We start from the raw sequence: 24,532 nt of genomic DNA on the forward strand, positions 1-24,532 counted from the left end.
ACGATGAAAATGAAATCAATTCACTGGATTCGAACTGGGATCCATATGACAATCCTTTAAACAACGAATCTGAAGAACTATTTTCAACAGATGATGAAGAAAATTAACATGAAAATTGAGGTTAATACTTATTATTTGTTTTTTAAGACATCTATTGTAATATTTTAAATAAATTTATGTAACAAAAAATTAATCTGATTTGTTTATAAACACTGCCTATTTTCTTATCTAACGATGTGTTGTAACTACCTAAATGTTCATCCAAGAAATTAAGCTTCCTTTTTATACTCACCATATAAGACGACTCATGATTTCGAGGGGTTTTCTGTAATATTTGAGAGTTGTCTTATATATATATTTTTTTTTATAATTATGTATTTCTGAATGCCATGATTTAGTGTGCTTTTCATCAGTCTATTAATACTGTCAGTCATAATGGCATAAATCAGACACCAAAAATTATCTTGTTGCATGAAAATTTATTAGTCAAAAAATAATAGAAAGATCACTGCACAATGGAAATACCTACAGACATTCTAATAACAAAAATGGGCACCTTTGTAACTTCAGAGCAATCCAAAATAATAAAAATACCACAAGTATACTGGGAAGAGTTTAATTTGACATCCTGAATATTTTTTCTTAGAAGGAAGATATAGACATTGGCCATCCATACTTCCTCCCAAAAAAAGTAAAAATCCAACACTACCTCTGTTGTGTCCTGAATAAACTAAGAAAGGTTTTAACATGAATTATTCAGGACACAACTTTAGTTAAATATAGGCAGAGAATGTGGCATGTTGGCTATAGATTAGAAAGGTAAATTTATGTATATAAATCTAAATTAGGAGCAAGAAATTGTATAACAATGAAAGAAATATGTAAGCCCTAACCTGTATTGCATGTGGGTCAGATAAAGAAATTAATTAAAGCTGTTAAATTTATTTAAGAACCCCCATTTCATGTATTATAAAGTAGCAAAGCCTCTAAGCCAAAGTCCAAGGGTCACCGTTGGCCATCCTGTGTTACGTATACCAAAAAAGGGGGAAGGTAGTTATAGGAAAGAGAAACTAGAGCACTTTCCAAGAAGAACACAGCAAATAGGTCCAGTCCACACCGACGGAGAAGATCCTGGCTTGCTGTGGAAGGCATTGGTTTGTCTGTCGCAGCACTTGAAAGGGTCCTAGCTATTTCCTAAGACTAGGGTAGCTGAAAGATGTCGTGCGACGGAAGAACCAAGTAGATGCCGTCCGTTCTGGCTATGCTCCTGAGCCATATCGCCTTTCCTGCTGAGAATCTGGCCATATAGTTCATCGAAAGTGATCAGATGAAAAGCAGAGTGAAGAAGCCTTGATGCCCAGACAAGGCAAGAAGAAAGACAGAGTATCAATTTGGGGACGGTGAAGTAGACTTTTGTATTATATATTCCAGCTAAGAAAGAGTATGTTTCCCTAAGAACATTTGTGAAGTGGACTCATTTTATGGAACTTTAAGAACTGTCTACAACTTGGCACAGGCCCATTGTGTTTGAGAATTGTCTGCCTAGCAAGGCCATGTTTATTCTGAATGAATTAGTAGAAATGTATTAAATGATATGACTTAATTAAATGACCATGTGAATGTAGAGAGTGAGATAGATGTTAATGAGATAATGTTAAGTTACTTATAGAGGTGGTCAAAGCAAGCTTGTTTATATGTTTTTTGTATAATAGGATTGAACCAAGGATTTTACTTGAGAATAATTCAGATTAATTAGTAGTATTGCTTACTTGTATGATTTCTCTATTTAATAAACATGTTTCTTAGTATCTGCCTGATCTGTTTTAATATGAATTCAAACAGCCACTCATAAAATACTAACAAACTTAGCGGGAAGAACCCACGTGTATGATTAAACAAAGCGAGCTACGACTGCATGTGAGAAATTTAGTGAACAGATATTAGATTATATTATAGTTTAATTATTGTGTATCATTCTGAGAGAGCCATCCTGGGTAAGAGTCCCATCTATCCTCGGTATTGGCTGACACAGTTATAATATAAATATAAGATTAACAAAGAATAATAAATAAAAACAGCATAAACAGAGAAGAGAATATAACACCTCACAGAATCAAAATTGGAAGCCAATCAGATTTCTAAATGCATATAATTAATACACTCCTACAATAGAATTGTTATGGACTCTACTGTACTTTTGTTTGTGACTTATTTAAAGCCTGATGAAGACTTCATTATGCTCTTACTATCATCTGGTGGTAACATCATCATAGAGGCATCCATGGAAAAGCTGCCATCCTTGTGTTTAGCCATAGCTTTTTCCAACAAGGTCCTCTTAGTGCCACCACAGAGGCAGTTACAATATGTTTCTCAGTTAGAACTCTTTATGCTGCATTTATCTACTACCTGGTGCTGATATTTCAAAAGACATCCTTAAGGATTTCATTTTGCATTTACCATCTTCCATTCTTCTTATTGGAGATTTACCTACAGTACTCTATGGGTAATACAAATACTGATAAGAGATGTTATAGCATATATCATTTGCATATACACCTATCCAAGCATTTTCTGCTATTGATTTGACCATCTGTTCTCTATATCTCTTCTTTTTCCCTCACAAATCTGGGCAGTGATCAGGAGCTGATTTTTTCTTAAACTGGTGAAGGTTGTAATCCTATGAAAATGTTTAATGGGAGAATCTTCAGTAGAATGAGGCGGATGGGATGAAAGCTGACAATACCAGGTTTTGTGAGTATGCAGTTCAACTGTAAAGGGACGTTGAGGCTCTTGCTTGAGTTCCTGTATTTCTGTAGAAACCATAGCCTCTGCACTTCCAGAATACTAGGTGTACTCTTCCACTCAAGATACTACTTTACACCTTTATAGCTGCTAACTCTATACAAATTTTAAATCTACCCAACTATGGATTATTGCTCGCATATATTAGGGGGGGGGGTGCACTGCACCGAAATCATCTCTGAGATTGCTCGATGCTATCCAAAAGAGGGCATTCTGGTTAATGATCCCTCTCCATAGATGTTCAGTTTCTGCCTTATGTCTAATCTACAGATATTTCCACAGACAATGCTCCTTTGAATTGGCTGCTATCATTCTTCCATTTTCCTCCAAAATTATAAAAACAAGTGCTATTGCTAACCAACACCCTTTTGCAGTCCAGCTTGCAACTTGCCAAACCAGTTTCTCTGCCATCTTTCATTCCATCTACTTCTGTTCTGTGTGAACTGCTCCCCCCCCTCCAAAAAAAATGTGCTATAGGTCTTGCAGCCTCTCATGTTGGATCAGATATTTAAAAAAAAAAAACTTCTATGAGAAAGTGGCTGAAGAGAGTCTAATTATCATTAATCAACCAAACTGCCCTTTTTCTGAAAAGTATCGAGAACCTTTAAGGAAGTCTTAGGTGCACTGCCCCAAACATGAGAGCAATATTCCAATAGTTTACCAGGTTTTGGATTTATATAGAGTAAGTAATAGGTTGGAAGAGAAGTATTGTAATGAGCAGAAAAGGATGCTAAGTTTTTTGGAAGCTGATGATGCTATGGAATGATATGATTAGGTCAAAAAAATTCTTGAAGTATGAGTCAGTCTGAGAAGAGAGATTTAGTGTTGACTGTTCATTTGAGCATTATCAAAAACAAGTGAAGTGGAGAAGATGGGAGAGTTTTTAGTTATACAAGCAAAACTGTTTTGGAAGCATTGAAGTTGACCAAGTTGTTATCATCCCAATTAAAGATGCTGTGAAGATGTTCAGGGTACTTATTTCAGCTGATCTTCAGGCATGATATGTTTGTGCACTGTAAGTCTTGTCAGATGAATTGAGCAGGTCATTTATTTAAATCAGGAAGAGGGTTATGAAATGACTCCTGAGAGACACCTGCATTAACCAGAAAATCTGGAGAGAGAACATCATCCATCATTACACATAGGAATCAATCTGAGGGAAAACTGGCTATCAAATTACTCAAGGACAATGGCAGTAAGTTGAAAAGCCTTTATATCTTGGAGATGCCAAGTGCAATGGCACAGGTTTCTCCAAACCTTTCTATGGAATGAGTCCAGCAGTGCATGATATCTGTGGATCTAGATTGCAAAATTCATACTGGTGGTCACTAATTAGATAGTAGTTCTCTAACTATCGATGAAGTTGACTGTTGATAACCTTTTCCATTACTTTGGCTGGAATTGAGGTGAGTGCATTAGGTCGACAGCTTTATCGTAGACATTTATGACTTTTTTTGGGGGAACCTGCTGTGTATGGACTTGTTTCCATGCTGTAGGGTGGATGCCAGCATAGTATAATTTATTAGAGTATAGATGATCCAGAGGTGGATCTTAGCCTTTGAATTACAAAGATTGAGTGCTATTTCAGGAACACATCTCTTGATGATAATAGGTTCATTTCCATCAGAGCTTCATGCCTTCGTGGTATCCAAGTTTTTCCTGGGAAGGTCACAGGAATTAATATTATCCTGTAATATCTATTCTTTTGCATAGTATCCCCCCTATGGATATTGTAATAAATTATGCTGACTGGAGCACATTCTAACCTCGGCAGAATTTTGTTTTACAGTAGTCAACTGTTCTATCGTTGAAGCAGCAAATCACATTACAGAATATATAATACAAGCTACAAAAACTCCAATACAAAAAAAAAAAAAAAAAAAAAGTAACGTTTCGCCCTTCTTTAATTCCTGCTAGAATAACAAATGTACAGGACTATGAGAAATTTAATTGCTTTCAAATGTACTCAAAGACCCCTGGATCTTCTTCACATCTGAAACAAGATCTGGAAAATGAGTGGCAGATATACCACACATTCCCTTTCAATCCTGGAACACAATGAAATTCAGTTACTGATCCAAAATCAATTGCGGATACTCTCAGGAAGAGTATCTGTAATTGACAGAATGTTAGCAAGATGTTTCTTCTCTCTCTCTCTCAAATTTCTGGCCCTAAGTAAAAAAAAAATGCCAAAAAACAAATTACCTTTCCTTCAAATTGTGTGGAACATGTCACATCAAGCTATTCAGCAAAGAAAACTAACTACAGTTTGTATATAATGATTGTGTGTGTGTGCGTGCATGCACACAAATGTTGTAGCAAAAGTATAAATTATGAGATGGTTACAATCTAGCTCCATCTTCCATTGATTGACTGTTCTAGTTTTATAACAGTCTTCTGTGATAATGAATTTTGGAATCTGACAAATAGCAGTTATGTCTTTCCAAAGACAGATAATAATCTAAAATTTTGGAAAAATTGATCAACTCCTTTTATATATATATGTGTGTATATATATGTGTGTGTGTGTGTGTGTGTGTGTGTGTGATTTTTGGACAGTAACAACTTTTGTGCAGGACATAATCTGGCCTTGTATATTAAATTATAATAATTGTTTATTAAATCATTTGATCAGCTGAATCATGCATTAGAAATCTAAAAAACTAGCAGTTATTCTTCGACATGGAAAAAGTATGCAACACAACTTTTGAGGTTCAGTGTAGTAAAACACCTATACCTAAGAGAGTATATTGTAGTCTTAGAGAATATCACACTCTTCTTTATTAAAAACTTTTTATCCAGTTGAACTTTCCAAATCTGAGTGAGATATCTCTCTCTCTCTCTCACACACAGCCTCATTGTTAAGAGGAAGTGTTCTCACAAGATCCCATTCTTGCCACTTTTTTTTTTTTTTTCCAATAAAAGACTGGATTTTTTCTAAGATATAGTAATAGTCTTCATTTTGACCAAGTAATGAGACTAGCAAAAACTAACCCATTTGCAGTAGAGGTAAAATTCCTGGAACTCATTTTTCGTCTTTAAAATAAAAAATTAAAATTGTTACCACATGTTCGTGAAGGGATATATCCAAGAGAACATTGACCATCCTTTGCACCTGATCTTCCACCTCCTCATTTGCTGGTCATTATTACTTGCTTGATTTCTGCTAAGCAACTGTCTGATAGAAACAGTACTCTCCATTGCATCCTCAGATAATCAGAGTTGTATCTGATACAATCAGAATGTCATGTATTTGCTCTTCATCATGTGAAAGTGAATACACCTTCATTATCATTCCACCAGCAGCAGTTGTGACTGCAGTAGGAGGTGCTACTGTGAAGTTATGCATAAGGCTGGAGGTACTGAATGTTGATTTGGGTCTTTTGGAAGAAGGGTTGATGATAACTTGAAGAAACTGAATCTACAGCTGGGAATTAGAATTTGAAAGGAACTGGCTGTTAAATTTCCAGATTTATTTTAAAGAAATTAGTTAAATTTGAGAGCAAAAAAATAAACCATTCTCCCATTTTAGAATTAGTGGGATTTGTAATCTAAAACCTTGTGATTGACTGTGACATCTCAAGTTTAAATTCATAGTTATGGATTTAACCTCAAAACATTCACATCAGCTGGATTTGTAGGATTGACTTAAACCTCTTGCTCAGAAACATCACTAAGTTTTCTTATTATAAATCAGCTGGTGTTGGGGTGGTCAGTAATGATCATAATTTTACCATTAAGAGTGACAGTGCCATTATTGTAAAGATTTAGTTTGAATGCCATTATGGCATAAATTACTGAGGCTAGGAGACCATTATACTATTTGTCTTTTCTGGCAAGTTTATCTGTTTTGTGGAGAAAAATATCCAAATGCGGTGGAGGTGACCATAATGATGCAATTATTACTATCGCTACTAACAGTGATAATAGTAATCATGCCAGTGTAAGTGATAGGAAGTTGTTGAATTAAGTATATAGTCATATTTTTCACTCTGTTTTCAAAAATGTGAACAGGTGGAAGGAAATATGACCAAAAGGTAAGTGAGTTAGAATGAGAAGTACTGTACTAGACTAGTTACATTTATACACGTACACTAGCGACCACAGATTCGAGACTCCTAAGATAACATTTCTGAAAGTTTTCTTCCATTTTATCCTCTAAATTTTAATCATTTGGGTCCCTCCTACCTTCTTGGCTTTTGAGCTTATAAGCATTGCATACTCAGGGTATATTGTTATACTACTTTCTATAGATGAGAGATTTTTTTAATTTCAAAATACGTATATTGTTATGCAAAATGTCCAAAATGTTTATAAACTTAAAAATTGAAATACAAGCCCCTCAAAAAATATTAGAGAAAGAAGTTATTCCACTGAGATATATTTATTCTCTAATGATTTGTGAGGTACCAAGATCTACATAATTTATTCTTCTTTTCAGTCCTTCATGTATCAGCTACTTAGAGGCTTAGCATTCTGTCATAGCCATAATGTTCTACATCGTGATCTGAAACCTCAGAACCTTTTAATCAATAAGGTAAGTTTCAGATTTTGTACTGAAATTTGGAAGAGTTTTAAAATTTTTTAAACTTTGTTAGCTACTGTAATTTATCCTTAAGCATGAATGATGTACATAAAATCTGGCAGAAGGTGGGGAGAAGCAAGATTCAGTTTATAAGAGCAGATAATAATAATTCAGGAATTTGTATTATATCACATGTATTTTAATGAATAACCTTCTAGCCAAAATGCAATGCTGAGGAGTAGATAGGCTTGCAAGTAGTTTGTGAAATGTAGTTTGCAAACCCATGATATCTGCAAATATCATTCAATCAGTGCTTCTAAAATACTGTGACAAAAATATTTCATGTGCAGAGGAAATGGTTATAGCACATAGATGAATCACTATCAACAATGCAAAAGACCACAGAAGTCATTCAGCAGCAGATCATTTCCTAGCATGTATCTTCAAGGAGAAGGTGAGGCCTAGGATATTGCAATGATACAATGCAGTTATGATTTCATTAAGAATTTCATAATGGAATTTTTTTTTTTAACGCTGATAACTGAAAGTAACAGAAGTGGTTTTTTTTTTTTTTTTTTTTTTCCAGTGAATGATGAACTTGGAGATCCATTTAAATTTATCACAGAAGAAGGGTAATCAGAGGGAATGGAAGAAGGAGAGATTAGAATTTAGATTAAGTAATATCTGAAAATGAATAAGCAAATTCTGAAATTCATGAGGGAAATTAAAATCAAAAATTTTGGTAACACTGGACGATGTGGTTAATAGCAGAGAAAGCTAGGAGAAAAAACAAAAACATATTATTATTATTAACATTTGACCTCCATGGAGTCAGAGACTCATCGTGGGAGGTACTCACTGTTGCATACAATACTCATCCAACTGCATCTTAAACTGATTCATTGTGTCCCCTTCCACAACACGCTTAGACAATACATTCCACTCACCAACCTCCCTCCATGCAAAGACCCTGCTTCTCACTCCTTTACTCCCATCCTCCTTTTACAGTTTCCAGTAATGCCTCTTGTTCTACTTCCCTCTCCATTTCTATGAAAAATCTCTTCTATGTCTACCTGATAACAACCACTGACCAGTTTATATGTCTCAATCATATTCCCCCCTCTATCTCCTATTCACAAGGCTTTGCAACTTGCATTCTCTCAATCTGTCCTCTTATTCCAAAGATCACTGATTACCTTTGTGAATCTTCTCTGTACCCTTTCCAGCATATCCTCGTCACCATGAAAACCCAGCAACTAAATCTGTGCACAATAATCCAAATTAGAGGCCTGATCAAAGCCTTATACAATGGAATCATAACCTCTCTATTTCTGCATGTCAGGGTTCTCTGCATCATTGTCATTATTTGATGTGATGTCTTCATAACTTGTGCAATGTGGCCCCTGAATTTCAGGTCCTTGTTCACTATCACTCCTAGATCTCTCATCTCCTCTACGTCTGTTAAAGTTTCCCTATCAATTGTATACTTGGTATCCCATCGTTGCTTACCAAATCTCAAACCTTACACTTGGCTACATTGAACTGACAGTTCCACTTACCTGCCCATTCATGCAATCTATTCAAGTCCTCTTGTAAGGCATCAGCCTGACTGTGCATTGCTCTCCCCAGTTTTGCATCATCTGCAAACAGCTGGATATCATTAGTTAAACCCAACCCAATATTATTAACATACAAATTGAACAACAACAATGGCCCCAAAACTGACCCTTGTGGCCAGGGGCGTGCCAGTAGTGTCCGGCGCCTGTGTGAAAAACTTTAGTTGGCACCCCCTATACCCCTCCCCCCAATAAAAAATCACTTTATAAAAACATATCAGTGAGTAAAAATGAAATACGAAATATATTAATTATAAGTTTATTGAACAAAAAGCAGAAATTACAAAAAAAAAAAAATAATAATACAATAAACATACAAGAAGGGTACGAAAACAAAAACAAAAATAATTTGGAAAAAATAAAGTAATTTATGTTTTTTGGCAAGAAAATCACTTTGTCATTTGTACTTTGTATAGATATAAATAAGAAACAGATAAACTTACAAGTATATAAAATAGGAACATATTAAACATTATTGGGTAAAGAAATATTTAAACAGAAAGAAAAATCACTTAGTGAATTGAACTTTTCTAGTTTTCATTAATGAAAATTCTCGAATAATATCATGTATATCAAGTTGATCCAAAATATCTGACTCTATTGATATAATGGAGATTATATCAATAGAGTCAGATATTGATATAATCTGATTTGAAAGTCTGTCTTGTACCATTGTGGAGCACAAGTAGTTTTTAATAATTTTAAGTTTAGAACTTAAAATTGTCCATTTTTTGTAATTGTTCAAATGATTTAAATTTTTCTCATGACGATTCAGGTGCATTGCAAGATGTTGCCAGCCATTAAGTCCCTGAATAAATTTATCATGTTCGGAATTGTAAAATTCGAAAAGTTTGCAGCAAAAGCAATAAACTGCGTTTTTTGAAACTGAATAAATTAACCAATTTCTATTGTATCATCTGGGGCCCAAAGACAATACAAAACAAACAATAAGTGAAGACACTGAAGACATTTTCGCTAATTCATAACGTGAAGAATCTACTGAAGGTACAATAAGTGTTTAATTTTGATGATCCAGGACTTTGGCCAGAAACAGGTCCATCTTGCAATGCACCTGAATCATGACGATTCAGGTGCATTGCAAGATGTTGCCAGCCATTAAGTCCTTGAATAAATTTATCATGTTCGGAATTGTAAAGTTCAAAAAGTTTGCAGCAAAAGCAATAAACTGCATTTTTTGAAACTGAATAAATTAACCAATTTCTATTGTATTCTTTGCCATTTTTTAAATGCCTTTTATAATATCTATGTGAAACTTTTTGTCCGGAAGAATCGCGTGGAAAATTAAAATCTTTAATTTGTTTAAGGACCTGTTTCTAAAATGGCTTGCATTGTTTATGAGAAAATGTTTCTGGCCAAAGTCCTGGATCATCAAAATTAAACACACTTATTGTACCTTCAGTAGATTTTTCACGTTATGAATTAGCGAAAATGTCTTCAGTGTCTTCACTTATTGTTTGTTCTGTATTGTCTTTGGGCCCAGATGAGTGACAATTTCTTTAGCATGTTCACTATCTTCACTGGAATTTTTTTCCAACTGGCTCTGAGTCATTCTTCGTTACTTGTTTAGTGAAGTACTGAGTAATTCTGAAAGCATTTTTCTCTCTTTCTTCTTCCTGTTTTATTTTATTTATTCATTTTGATACCCAGAAATTTTCTTTTTCTTTTCCTCTTGGGACATCTAATTAAAGAAATAATACTCAATTATAATAAATTTTATTATTAAAATTCGAAATTAGGTATATTTTTTTATAATATTAATAAAAAAAACTTAGTACAAAACACAATTTTTACAATGAATATTCCATGTATAAATTTACTAACTTCAATAAAAATTAATATTAAAAGAAAATGTCGAATTATTAAAAAATATATATATTAATTTCTTTAGCGAAATATCTGAAAGCGTGAAAATTTAATTTTTCCATGACAGTTTAACAAAATTAAAAAATAAGAAATATATTACATTAAATGTGCGAGAAAAGAATGAAAAACTTACCTTAGATCTTAGTTCAAATTCAAATTTACTTCTTGTTCTTATTATTTTGCTATTACTGATGCACTGCAATAAATTTAGTTTAATCCTTTATCCAAGTGTGAGCAAACAAAGTTTGCACCTGAAAGTATCTTCAGGACTAGGGTAAGATAGTACAACACCGGGCAACTCGTTGCAAAGGTGGAGCAAGCTATCACTCCTATCTCAGTATCTCCCATAATGCAAAACACATCTTGCAGATGTGTATAATGTTATGCATTAAAGGAAGGGCCACTACCCAGACTAGTTGTGGCCTTTATTGAGGTCTCATCAAGGTAGAGATGACCTTGCTAATGCTTCTGCCTGGTATCTCCACTTGGGCCTGGCTCCAAGTGGAGATACCAGGCAGAAGCATTAGCAAGGTCATCTCTACCTATAGCAGTTGCCAAATGGTGTGCCACCTTTTTATTAAATTACTCTGGATTTAGAGAAAGATGTTGAAAGTTTATTTTTCACTTGGTTAGACTATAATAAATTTAGTTTAATCCTTTATCCAAGTGTGAGCAAACAAAGTTTGCACCTGAAAGTATCTTCAGCACTGGGGTAAGGTACTACAACACCGGGCAACTCTTTGCAAAGGTGGAGCAAGCTAACATCACTCCTATCTCAGTATCTCCCATAATGCAAAACACATCTCCTTGTGGATATGTATAATGTTATGCATTAAGGGAAGAGCCACTACCCAGACTAGTTATGATCTTTATTGAGGTCTCTTCAGTGGGAGCCAGGCCCAAGTGGAGATACCAGGCTGTAGCATTAGCAAAGTCATCTCTACCTATAGGAGTTGCCAAATGGTTTACTACCTTTTTTAAGGTAGTACAACACCTTACCCCAGTCCTGAAGATACTTTCAGGCGCAAACTTTGTTTGCTCACACTTGGATAAAGGATTAAACTAAATTTATTATAGTCTAACCAAGTGAAAAATAAACTTTCAACAGCTTTCTCTAAATCCAGAGTAATTTAATAAAAAGTTGGCGCACCGTTTGGCAACTCCTATAGGTGGAGATGACCTTGCTAATGTTTCTACCTGGTATCTCCACTTGGGCCTGGCTCCCACTGAAGAAACCTCAATAAAGGTTGAAACTAGTCTGGTTAGTGACCCTTCCCTTAATGCATAACATTATACATATCTGCAAGGAGATGTGTTTTGCATTATGGGAGATACTGAGATAGGAGTGATGTTAGCTTGCTCCACCTTTGCAATGAGTTGCCCGGTGTTGTACCATCTTACCCCAGTCCTGAAGATACTTTCAGGCACAAACTTTGTTTGCTCACACTTGGATAAAGGATTAAACTAAATTTATTATAGTCTAACCAAGTGAAAAATAAACTTTCAACTAATGCACTGCACTTTACTGTCCTATGTCTAATTACAAAAACATATAAATTATACCTTTTTGATTAGTGATACAATACAGTACGTACACTGTAAGAGCAGAATATGCAGGGTGGCCATAAAATAACTTTCCCTCTTTGAAGGCATCTGTAGCTAAAACCAATAAACGGAATGAGACTTTTGAAGGGGAGATGATTTCCACGAAAAAAAAAAGATTTAGTACCAAAAGTCGCCAATACGGTAAATTTTGGCACTGTGAGAGCCAAAAACAAGCAGATAATTACATTAAAGGCAGATAAAATGGAATAATAACATTTCAACAGTGGAAGCGACAGCTGCGTCACTCATTCCAGCTGGATATGTGTTGCATTACAATGATAATAAGAATAATAATAATTAAGCTAAAACAACAACTTGCAAGAGAGACAGAAATTAATTTAGTGATTGAACTCACAGGAAATAATGTTTTATTCATCAGAATCAATGTCCCTTGGACCACATACACGATTTCCAATGTGCTGACCTTTCTTGTGTACAACAAATTGCATCCAGTGTGCGACATGCTCTACAGCTGAGCGGAATGAGTCAGCTTGAATGTTCATAACAGCCTGTTTTATGTTCTCTTTCAAGACATGCAAGTTGGGAACGCCACCAACATACACAACGGATTTCAAATACCCCCACAGCCAAAAGTCACATGGAGTGATGTCTGGGGATCAAGGCGGCCATGCCGTCGGAAAGAATTGACTGATAACCCTCTCATTACTGAACTGCTGGCGTAAAAGGCATTATACTAAACGTTCAATGTGTGGCCGTGCTCCATCCTGCATAAAAATTATGGAGTCCAAACATTGTCTTTGCTGCAATGCAGGAATGACAAAATTTTCCAGCATTTGTCGATAAATCTTTCCAGTAATGGAGCAGGTTATAGGGCTAGGGGTAATACGCTCAAAAAAGTATGGTCCTATTATGAAATCGGCTGTGAAGCCACACCACACAGTTACTTTTGGAGAATGCAGTGGTACTTGCTGGATTGCTTGGGTATGTTCAGATGCTCAAATTCTGCAGTTGTGAGTGTTGACCGACCCATTCAGATAAAAATGAGCCTCATCACGCCACAATATTCTCTCAAGGCCAGTCATTGTCGACTTCCATTTGGGCAAGAAACATTTACGTGAAGGTCATGCACTTATCATAATCTGATAGTTAGTGCTAGCACACAACTGACCTTATACGGATAGAAGTGAAGCATTTTCCGTAAGATTTTCCAGACTGTACCATAAGCCATATCAAGTTTGCGAGCTATGGCATGAGCACTTAGACCAGTACTGGTCCCTGTGTCGTCGAACACCGCAGTAGCAACGTCTGTTACTGTCTCTTCTTGCACTGCTTTCCGTCCTCTGCCAGGTCTAACTCCAAGTGATCCAGTTTCTTCAAACTTCTTAATCATAGCTCTCTGCTACAGCTGACCTATGACCTGTACGCAGGTTGTGAATCCTTCTAAATTCCCGAAGGGCCTCTACAGCATTGTACTGTTTAAGGTAAAACAACTTAACGAGTAAAACACGCTGAGGCAAGGTAGGATGCATATTGAGCACAATTCGTCAGTCGTTCGAATAACTGCCTTTAAATTCCCAATCCCTTTTTAAGTGGAATTGGTGGCACTGCTGGCATACGTACAGTAAAATTTTCATTATCCATTTTACCTGCATTTATTGCAAATATTTGACTGCTTTTGGCTCCGCAGCACTAAAATTTCCCCTATTCAGCGACTTTTGGTATTAAATCTTTTTTTCACAGAAATCATCTCCCCATGCCTTCAAAATTCTCAATATAAAGTGTGGTCTCATTCTGTGTATTAGTTTTAGCTACAGATACCTCCAAAGAGGGAAAGTTAATTTATGGCCACCCTGTAGAATAAAGTTAAAAAACTGCAGCAGATTTTCATATATATGTTTAGAGCAAATGCGAGTTTAAACAAGATTAAACAAATTCAAAAGGGTGTCATCCTGTAAATGGTAAACTCACGCAAGTTCAAGTTTTTACTTGGTTACGCTAAGCTACTTGTTAGAACTAGGATCAGAATAAAATAAGGATCTTAAGGAATAATAAATAAGATTATAAATAATTTGTTTAAGACAAATCGATAAAATATAATTAAAATTTATACAAAAATGTCATTTATTTTGATGTAATTAATGAATAATATTTTTTTTAAAGTATTTCCTTCTCGCCTGAAATCTTTGGTGCCTTTGCTATCCTGGTGCCTGTGTGCATTGCACATATTGCACACTGTGCCGGCGCACCCCTGCCTGCAGCACATCACTGGTGACCTTTCTCTTTCGAGATACTGCATCCCCCATATACAACTTTCTGATACCTATCCGACAGCCAGTGACTGATCCAACACAGAAGTCTGTTATCCAATCCCATCTGTTTCAATTTATTTAAGAGCTTGTCATGTGGCAGTCTATCAAAAGCCTTTGCAAAATCCAAGTACCCTACTGTATATGCATCACCTCTAGGGTATTTGTCACCTTCTTATAGTATTGTACATAAGTAAGTTAGTGAAACATGATCTCCTCTTAACAAACCCATGCTGATAACCACAGAGAATACTGCTGTTATCAACCCATTTCTGTATGCTACTTCTCACCAATCTCTCCACAACCTTCACCACAACTCCAGATATACAGACTGGCCCATAATTTGAAGTACAACCTTATCACTGCATTTATGCAGTGGAAGAATTTTACCCTGCTTTCATTCCCTTGGAACTTCTGCTGTTGCAAAACTCTTATTAAACAGGCATGCCAATGCTACTGCCAGTTCCCTGGAACATTCCCTTAAGATGAGTGGTGATATGTCATCAAATCCTATCGCCTTATTGTCATCAAGGTTATTTATTTCTTCAAATACCTCCTGCTCACTCACAATTAAGCTATCCTCTCCTATGTCCTCTACACTTAAGTTCCTCATGATTCCACCCTGATCAGGATGAAACACCCTTATAAATCGATCACTGAATACCTCAACAATGTCTTCTGCAGCAGTTACCATTCTACCAATTTCATGCTTTAACTTCATCTTTCCATGATCATTCTTTCTTCTACTTGCCACATATCTAAAAACTCTCTAGGGTTTTTCTTAGCCTGATTTGCCAATATCTGCTTATACTCTACTTTTGTTTTTCTTACTAATTGTGTCACTCTCCTGGCTTGTTCTTTATATTCTTCATGTCACTGATTACCATTATTCATCTTGTACTTCCTCCAGAGTACTTTCTTTGTCACAACACATATTTACCTGCTTTGTTGATTTTCAGAGGGCATTTGAGAGTATCAACCAGAAAGTGACATTAGCAGTGCCAGAATCTTTTGGAATTGATAGAAAACTAATAGCTATATTAAGAAATGTTTACAACAATGCAGTTGTAGCAGTTAGAATAGGTGATGATTTGGGGAAATGGTTAGAAGAAACAGAGGTACTAGACAGGGACCAAGTATCACCAAGCATTTTCATCGCACATTTAGAAAGAGCAATGGATAAAATGAAGGAAGGTGCAAAAGGAATATCGGTACATTGGATTAGAATTAACAATCTGATATTTCTAGATGACATTGTTATTATGGAAGAAGAAGAAAGAGAACTACAAAAAACATTGCAATTTAAATGAGGAGAAGAGATTTGAACTTATTATGAACTTGGAAAAATCAAAGACAATGGTATTTGGTGAGAAGAACATGAAACAAAAGATACAAGTGGATGAAATTGATATAGAAAATGTAGAGCAGTTCACATATTTGGGAAGTAAAATGATATATTATTTGGACTGTAAAAAAAAAATAAAGATCAGGATTGTAAAGGGAAGAACAAATCTGAGGGCCATGGATAACATCTGGTAAAGTAAAGTGATCAGCCTGCAAACAAAACTAAGAGTGATGGAAGTGTTTTTCACTTAGCTGTGTTACCAATTATATATTTGGCTTAATTCTTTATCCAAGTGTTAGCAAACAAAGTTTGCACCTGAAGTATTTTCAGGACTGGGGCAACTCATGGCAAAGGTGGGATAAGTTCTCATCACTTGCCTTAGTATTTCCCATAATACAAAGCACATATCCTTATGAGTATGTATAATACCATGCATTATGGGAAGAGTCACTACCCAGACCGGTTTCGATCTTTATTGAGGTCTCGTCAGTGGGAGCTAGACCCAGAGGTGGTAATACTAAGGTGGAAGTGATTGAGAAGTCATATTTCCATATGCCAGTTGCCAAAAGGTGTCACACCTTATTATTAAAATTCTCTGGATTAGGTGTGTGATAATAAGGTGTGACACCTTTTGGCAACTGGCATATGGAAATATGACTTCTCAATCACTTCCACCTTAGTATCACCACCTCTGGGTCTAGCTCCCACTGATGAGACCTCAATAAAGGTTCATACTGTTCTGGGAAGTGACCCTTCCCATAATGCATAGCATTATACCCATAAGAATATGTGCTTTGTATTATGGGAGATTACTAAGGCAAGTGATGAGAACTTATCCCACCTTTGCCACGAGTTGCCCCCAGTCCTGAAAATACTTCAGGCGCAAACTTTGTTTGCTTACACTTAGATAAAGGATTAAGCCAAATATATAATTAGTAAAACTAAGAGTGCTGGAAACATGCATCTTTAGTGGTGTACTGTATGGAACTAAAACATGGGTAATAAATAAGGAATCAAGAAAAAGAATTTTGGCATTTGAAAGAACTTGTTACAGGAAGATTCTAAGAATAGAATGCATACAGAAAATCACAAATGAAGATCTTTGTCAGAAGATACAACCAAAGGAGAATCTAATGCAGAAGATTATACAATGGAAGCTACAATTATTTAGACACATCTGCAGAATGAGTGAGGACTAGAAGATAAAGACATTCATGTTTGGTATTATGGATGGTGTAACAGAAGAGGTAGACCATACAGAGAATGGATAGACAACATAAAGGACTGGTGTGGAACGGATGTACAGAAACTGTGATACTGTGCACTGGACAAAGAAAGGTGGAAGAAGATAGTGAAGGAGGCATCGGACACCAGTGGGCAGTCAGCCCATGGTTTGTGGTGATGGTGATGATTTGATATTATTAATATTATATGACACTCCAAGGACTCATCATGGGAGGGCACTCTACTCCACTAAAAACATCTTGGTCTCCTCCACTTCATCATCATCAACATCATCCTTTCAGGAATTTAGACCCAGCTGCCTGTTCCGGTCTGATTCCATTTTTTCCTTGGTTGTCTCTGACTTATATGTCCTCCAAGTGGGTGGTATCAAAATATTTTTATTATTTCGGGGGGGGGGGGGGTAGTCTTGAATTACTCATATTTTTGATATGCTGAATCCACTTCTTTCAGTAGTCGTATACTTTGTCCAATATTGAGTCTCTTTTTATGTATTTCTGTGCCTTTTTGTCAGTGGCAAGCAGTAACAGATATAGAGTATAGCCTACTGTCCTTACAGGAATTTCATTTCTCCAGTTTCTATTCTTCTTTCTTGTGCAGTTTTTATTGTCCACAATTCACATCCATACAGTAGAAGTCATGCCAAAAGTTTATAAACTTATTCTTGTATGCTTTTGAACTTGGCCCGTTTTGAAAATATTATTGGTCATTCCTGCTATCTTTAGAAAGTTTGAAATTTTGATATCAGTGTTAGTCTTTTGTGTATGATATAGCACATTCAAGATATTTGAAGCAGTTAATTTGTTCTAAAATTTTATTTTCAATCATAATTTTACTTCTGACTGAAGATGGTCCTTTAAAAGCAATGATTTTTGTTTTATCTGTTGATATTTGCATTCCAAATTTTTTAGGAATTATGTTTAAGGAGTATATTGATCTTTGGAGTTTATCTTCACTTCTTGCTATAATTATCTGGTCATCTTCTAATAAAAGGGAATTAAGTATAGTTCCACGATCCAGTTTAAATGCTGGTTTTATATTTTTCTTCCATTTCTTTACTATTTCATCTATACAGATATTAAACAAGAGTGTTGACATTGGGCATCCTGGATGGATCCCTCTGTTTATTGATTTCCATTGTAACTTTTTCTTGTGATTCTTACAGCTATTTGGTTGTTTTGATACATGTTAGTTATTGCAGCAAGCAGCTGATTTATAATGTTTAGATTCTTGAGTACAGTCCACAGTTTGTTCCTTAATACTCTGTCAAAGGCTTTCTGGTAGTCGACAAATGCTATGCAAGTTTCTCTGTTGTATTCATAATGTTTTTCCATTAAGATTTTTAATGTAAAAGCTGGGTCAGTGCATGATCGTCCTTTTTTGAATGCCATTTTGTTCTTTGCCAAATTTACATATGATTTAAGTTTTGAAGTTAATATTCATGCATATAGCTTATAACCAGTATTTTAGAAGACTTATTCCTCTATAGTTTTCACAGTTGCACTTATTGCATTTTTTTTTATTTATATATTTTTTTATTTTATTATTTTTTTTTTACTGGGATGATAATTGCTTTATTCCAACTTTCTGGGATTTTTCCTTGCTGCCAAATATTGTTAAATAATTTTAAAAGTCATTTGATGAATAGGATGCCTGCATATTTTATAAGTTCTAGATTTATTCCATCTTCTCCAAGTGATTTGCTTTGCTGTATTGCTTGTAACATTATTTCTTCCACTGTATAGTTTGTAGTAACCATTATGCCGGTGGGGGGCTGGACGTTGGGTCGGGGCCGTGGTCGGTTCTCCATGTTCCTTTGGGGGTCTCCTCTCAGTTATATAGCTTTCACCCTTAAGCACCCCCACAATCTACATATTATATATATATTTTATATAAAATGCCTTATTTCCTTCTTTTGGGGAAAAGATCCCATGACTTTTTTTTTTTTTTTTTTTAATTTTAATAGAAGATATACAGTAAATATGGATCAACAAAAAATGGGAACGGAATAAGCTCATAAGAAAAAAAAAAGTCCAATTTAGAGAATCTACAAAACCTCTACCACAATAAAAGCTGTTATAGAGAATCACTCAAAAATGAACTAAAAAAGTTAAACACAGCTATTACAATCGATGATGCTAATGAAATATTAACAAAATCTATCTTGAATTGTGCACTAATAATAGGAGGTGTAAAAAGGCACCAAAGAGAGGAAAAACTAAGACAGGAAACCGTAGATCTGATGAAGAAAAGAAGAGATATGAAAAGAGATTTGAATGACACTAATAAAATAGAATATGCGGAAATTTGTAAAACTATACATAAAAGGATGAAACATGAACTTAGATGAAAATCCTAAGACGAACATTATCAGTGGGAACAAAGTAAATAGTTGCTATAAGAGGAAAAAATGGTGAACTTATAAAAAATAGAGATGCAATAATCAAAAGAATTCAGGAATTTTATACTGAACTCTATGAAGACAAAGACCGTGACATCAAAGAATCATCTATGGATAACTTGAGTGAGGAAGAACACGATGCCCCGAAATCTTACAAGGCGAAGTGGAAATGGCACTGCGAGAAATGAAGAATGGAAAAACCCCAGGAGAAGATGGAATTATGGTAGACTTTTTAAAACTGGGAGGAAGCCCTGTCATCAAACAGCTAACTAAACTCTTTAATAAATACCTAAAACAGAGAAAAATTCCAAAAAATTGGAATAATTCACTTCTAATATTAATTTTTAAAAAGGGCAATAAGGAAGAAATGAAAAACTACAGACCTATAAGCCTACTCCCCACCATATATAAAGTTTTCACAAAAATTATAAATAATCGAATAAAATCTAAACTAGAGGGAATGCAATCCTATGAACAAGCTGGATTTAGAAAGAATTACAATGCTTTGGACCAGATCTGCTCTCCAGCCAAAAGGCTGCGGGTTCGAATCCTGCCATCGGCATGGATGTTTGTGGTTGTATGTGGAAATGTAGTGGTGGGCAGTAGATGGCGTTGGTGTAGAGTCGTACTTGATGAATAAGTGGTGGAGACAGAGAGTTGTGAAGTAGGTATCCTCCCTTGATGAGTCTTTGGACTCCCTGGAGGTGTCACGTAATAATAATAATAATATACCTTGCATTTTTTGATTCTGTAATGTAGAGAACAATGAGGTTAGTCAACACCCCCTCTCTCTCTCTCCCCCTCCCAAATGCACTCTTTCACTAAGTTGCCATTGCTTAAATAACCAGTTAGCAGGTATTTTCATTCTAACTGGTTATTAAAAAGAATAATTCCTTGTGTACTATACTATATATTAAACAACCTCTTATGTCTAGAATTACCATTAAAAGAGGCAATAAATAATCTGGTTTTTGTAATGTGTTATTCCATCTTTAAGTTAAATTTTAAATTGAGATTTATAATAAATCCCACTATTTTGCAGACCTATTCATGTATGAATAATATCTAAATGAATGGGAAACAATATTCCTAAGTAAACTAATTTTTTTATGCAGAATGGAGAATTAAAGCTTGCAGACTTTGGCCTGGCAAGAGCTTTTGGCATTCCAGTACGTTGCTATTCTGCTGAGGTAACATCAAATTCATTATCTTTGTAATCAGTGATTTTGTTTATGCATGGAAATTACAGTAATTCTTCATTTATCCATTTGCCTTGGGAAATCATTTATTTATCAATTTGTTTAGATGATTGAGAGAACAATTAACTAAAAGTATAGTTACATAGGGCTGTACCAGAACAGTATAACACATTAACCTACAGTCATAATGATACATTAGGTTCCAAACCACGGTTGTATAGTGAATTACTGTTTTTTTATAAAATAGGGTAGGGGAGTGAAAGTGGAATGAAAAGAACTGAGTCTTGCAGGATAAAAAATGGTGAGGGGAAGGTTTATTATAAAAAGAGAGCAGACATTGAATGTGTTGAGGATATGTGGCAATCCTTTTTTCCTAATTATTAATTAAAAAACTTTTCATATTCAAGACTAGTGTCAAAAATCTCAGATGCATTTACAAATAAGTATGATACTGTTTCATAGGGGAAATCATTATAATTGGCATCCAATGTATTTAGCTAAAACCACTTCTTTGATTGGTACTTGTCACATGAAGTGTTCATTTATTGCATTTACAAGGAATTACTGAAAGAGAAGTGATTGAACAGAAAAACTACAGCTCTGTGTTTTCTAGAATAAATCATGAGCTATTCACAGGATATTGTGCAGGTCATGGAGGTGGGACTAAAAATGTGGTACAGCTTGCAGTTAATTTGGGTTATGATCCTGTTTTCAATGTAAAGTGACTAATTGTGTGTTTTATAAATAGAAGTCAGTTGAAAATGGAAGATATTTAGCTCTTTACTCCAACTTTCAATAGAAACTTTCCTTTTTACATTGCAGCAGTTTCCTTGCAGATTGATATTGATGAATTTGGCATTTGAGCATCGTACTGAAATAAACGTTAATTTTAACATGCAGTTTTTGGTAGCAAATTTGTTTATGTATAAGGGAATGTATGTTGGCCATGTCAACCTGACCACGTAGATAGCATAATTTTCTCTCCAACCAACAGCTGTGTTTTCAAATCCCACTTCAAACATAGATATTTTTGAAGATCTAGATCAACGTTGGCAAACTTTGTCTGAGATGGGCTAGTAGACAGAGACTTTTTACGCTTCACAGGCCAAGAGGTAATATCGAGAAAACCTTGTGTAATTATAAATAGAAAATAAAATTAACACTTTTTTTTCGATGATAGTGTTCCCAACCATCGAAATCTATTACAAATGCTCATTTAAAAAAGTGATCTGTAATGAGATTTTACATATTTCATCTTAGAAAATGTCTCTTTTTTTTTTTTTTTTTTTTTTTTTTTTTTTTTTTTTTTCTGAGCTATGGAATTTGAATATAAACAAACATATATCAGCAGTGCTTTTTTTTTGTAAAATGAGGTGCAGTACTCATTTTTTCATACCAGGAAAAATTGAAAATTAACATGGAAAGAAAACTAAAAATTATTTACTGATATTTTCACTTGATTGTGTAATAATGTTTCTGGAATGAGAATAGCAAATTAAATATATAACACAGGTTAACGTAAATTTATTGTGTGTGTGTGTATATATATATATATATATAGAGAGAGAGAGAGAGAGAAAATAACTAATTGCAAATATCTTAACAGTAGACTCAATGAAAAACGTAAACTTCACTAAACAACTGAGCTTTGCCTAGCAGGTAAATGTGTGAAAATTTCTGAATATTATAAATCTTGAATGCACTGCATCCATAAAGTTGAATGCCACTCTAGGTGCTGGTACACCATACAATTGTGTACCATCCCAAAATAGCCTTTAAAGGAATGCGGAGAATCGACCAGGGCTTCTGACCTAATGTTCAATCCTCACCTTCTCATGGTGCACCCTGTTGGGTATCTACCTGGATACTGAACGAACGAGGATGGGCTCGATATAGCCGACCAAATTGTATTCCTATTGGCTTAAACCAAAATACAAAATGATGGTACAACATGACAAAATTTCATGCCGGCTAGGGCATTGCCCAGTTAAACAAGATTTTAAAAGAGGTATACAGTGAGTAGACATATCGATACAGAATTAATAACAGAAAAATCTCACATACAAAGATTATTTAATAGTATAATTTTCGCCTGTGTGTCACAGGCATCTTCAGTACATATTAAGCTCAAATTAAACGATAACTGCATGTTCATTCTCCTAACTTAAACAGATCCGACGGCTTACATCTATCCCCTTTATGGGAGATGGTACTTTACAAATCAGCTAATCTTTCCTAACTTTTTATTGTATTGATTTTTTTTTTTTTTTTTAAGGAAATTTATTGACATTCTTAATTATCTTACACCAGCTACTTAGGTGGAGCTTTTTGGAATTGTCAGCTATTGTTTTATTTGAGCTTAATATGTACTGAAGATGCCTGTGACACACAGGCGAAAATTATACTATTAAATAATCTTTGTATGTGAGTTTTATCCATTATTAATTTTGTATCGGTTAAACAAGGTCCGTGTTGTTTTCGCCAGGGGAACCAGGACGAACAGTGAAAAGTCAGCTACTGGAACAAATCTGAAAACACACCCCAACTCAACATCACCAGAATTAAAGATCGGTACTATCAACATAAGAAGCCTGAATGGCAAAGAAATGGAGCTAGCTGAGGAATTAGATAAGTATCAGATTGACGTAATAGGGGTGACTGAAACAAAAAAAGACAAAAACTGATGAGATTTTTCTCAGCAATAAATACAAAATGTTATATTCAGGCAGTGACAATCAAGGAAAAGAAGGAGTAGCCATAGTATTCAGCACAAAATACGAGGCTAATCTTCTTGAATGGCAGGCAGTCTCAGTAGAGTAATGTGGGCAAATATGAGAATGGGGAACTGGACAATGAGACTTATTTGTGCCTATGGTCCCACAGAAGGTTCTGCTAAGGTAGAAGTGGAGGAATTTTTTGAGGATTTAGAGAAAGCAACTGACACAATGAAAAAGGAAAAGTGGAAAAGTTGGTCCTTGTTGAGGATCTAAATAGCAGAGTAGGAAATGATTGTCAGACATACAAAAATATTTTGGGAAATTTCAAGAAAAGAGCAAAGCTAATAATAATGGCAAATACCTGTTGGATTTCTGTTCAGGACATGGACTGGTTATTACAAACACCATGTTCCAATATAAAAATGTCACAAATTCACATGGAAAGAGGAGGCAGGGAATAAGAAAAGTCTCATTGATTATGTTATTGTTGATAGTGATATTTTCTCCCTGGTGCAGGACACCAGAGTGTACAGAGGATTTAAAATTGGAAGTGATCACTATTTAGTCTTGAGCAGGATAAAATTGAATTTCATATTGAAAAGAATAACATGTAAGAAAGTTTTAAAGCGAATAAAAGTTATAAAAGTTAAGCAGCTCTCAGATGTGAACTGTAGATGTGATGAAAAATACACAAAGATTATTGAAGAAAAAATTAAAGTTTGAGAACAGTAACCAAACCTTGGAGATTCAGCATCAAGCCTTGAAGAAAACCCTGATTTATTCAGCTAGAGAGGATATGGTGAGGTTGTCTGGAAGGATAGAAAAATCAGAACTCCATGGTGGACACAGGAAGTTAAAGGGGTAGTGAAAGAAAAGAAGAAAGCGTATCAAAAGTTCCTTTCAAATAAGTCAGCTTGTGCTCTTACAGA

General features: G+C 35.0%; 1 protein-coding gene across 1 annotated transcript in view; it reads left to right on the top strand.

Moving 5' to 3' along the window:
* Cdk5 (Cyclin-dependent kinase 5) overlaps positions 1 to 24,532 on the top strand; it is a 174,664-nt gene that overhangs the window by 81,661 nt on the left and 68,471 nt on the right. Inside the window, exons 5-6 of the mRNA XM_090402308.1 lie at positions 7,244 to 7,339; positions 20,803 to 20,877. Coding sequence (XP_090258434.1) covers positions 7,244 to 7,339; positions 20,803 to 20,877 — 171 coding nt within the window. The remainder of the gene's footprint in view (positions 1 to 7,243; positions 7,340 to 20,802; positions 20,878 to 24,532) is intronic.

This window comes from Typopeltis vanoorti, chromosome 13 (genome assembly GCF_054136105.1).
Source record: "Typopeltis vanoorti isolate ZY-2024b chromosome 13, IOZ_Tvanoo_1.0, whole genome shotgun sequence".
Classification (NCBI taxonomy): Eukaryota; Metazoa; Arthropoda; class Arachnida; order Uropygi; family Thelyphonidae; genus Typopeltis; species Typopeltis vanoorti.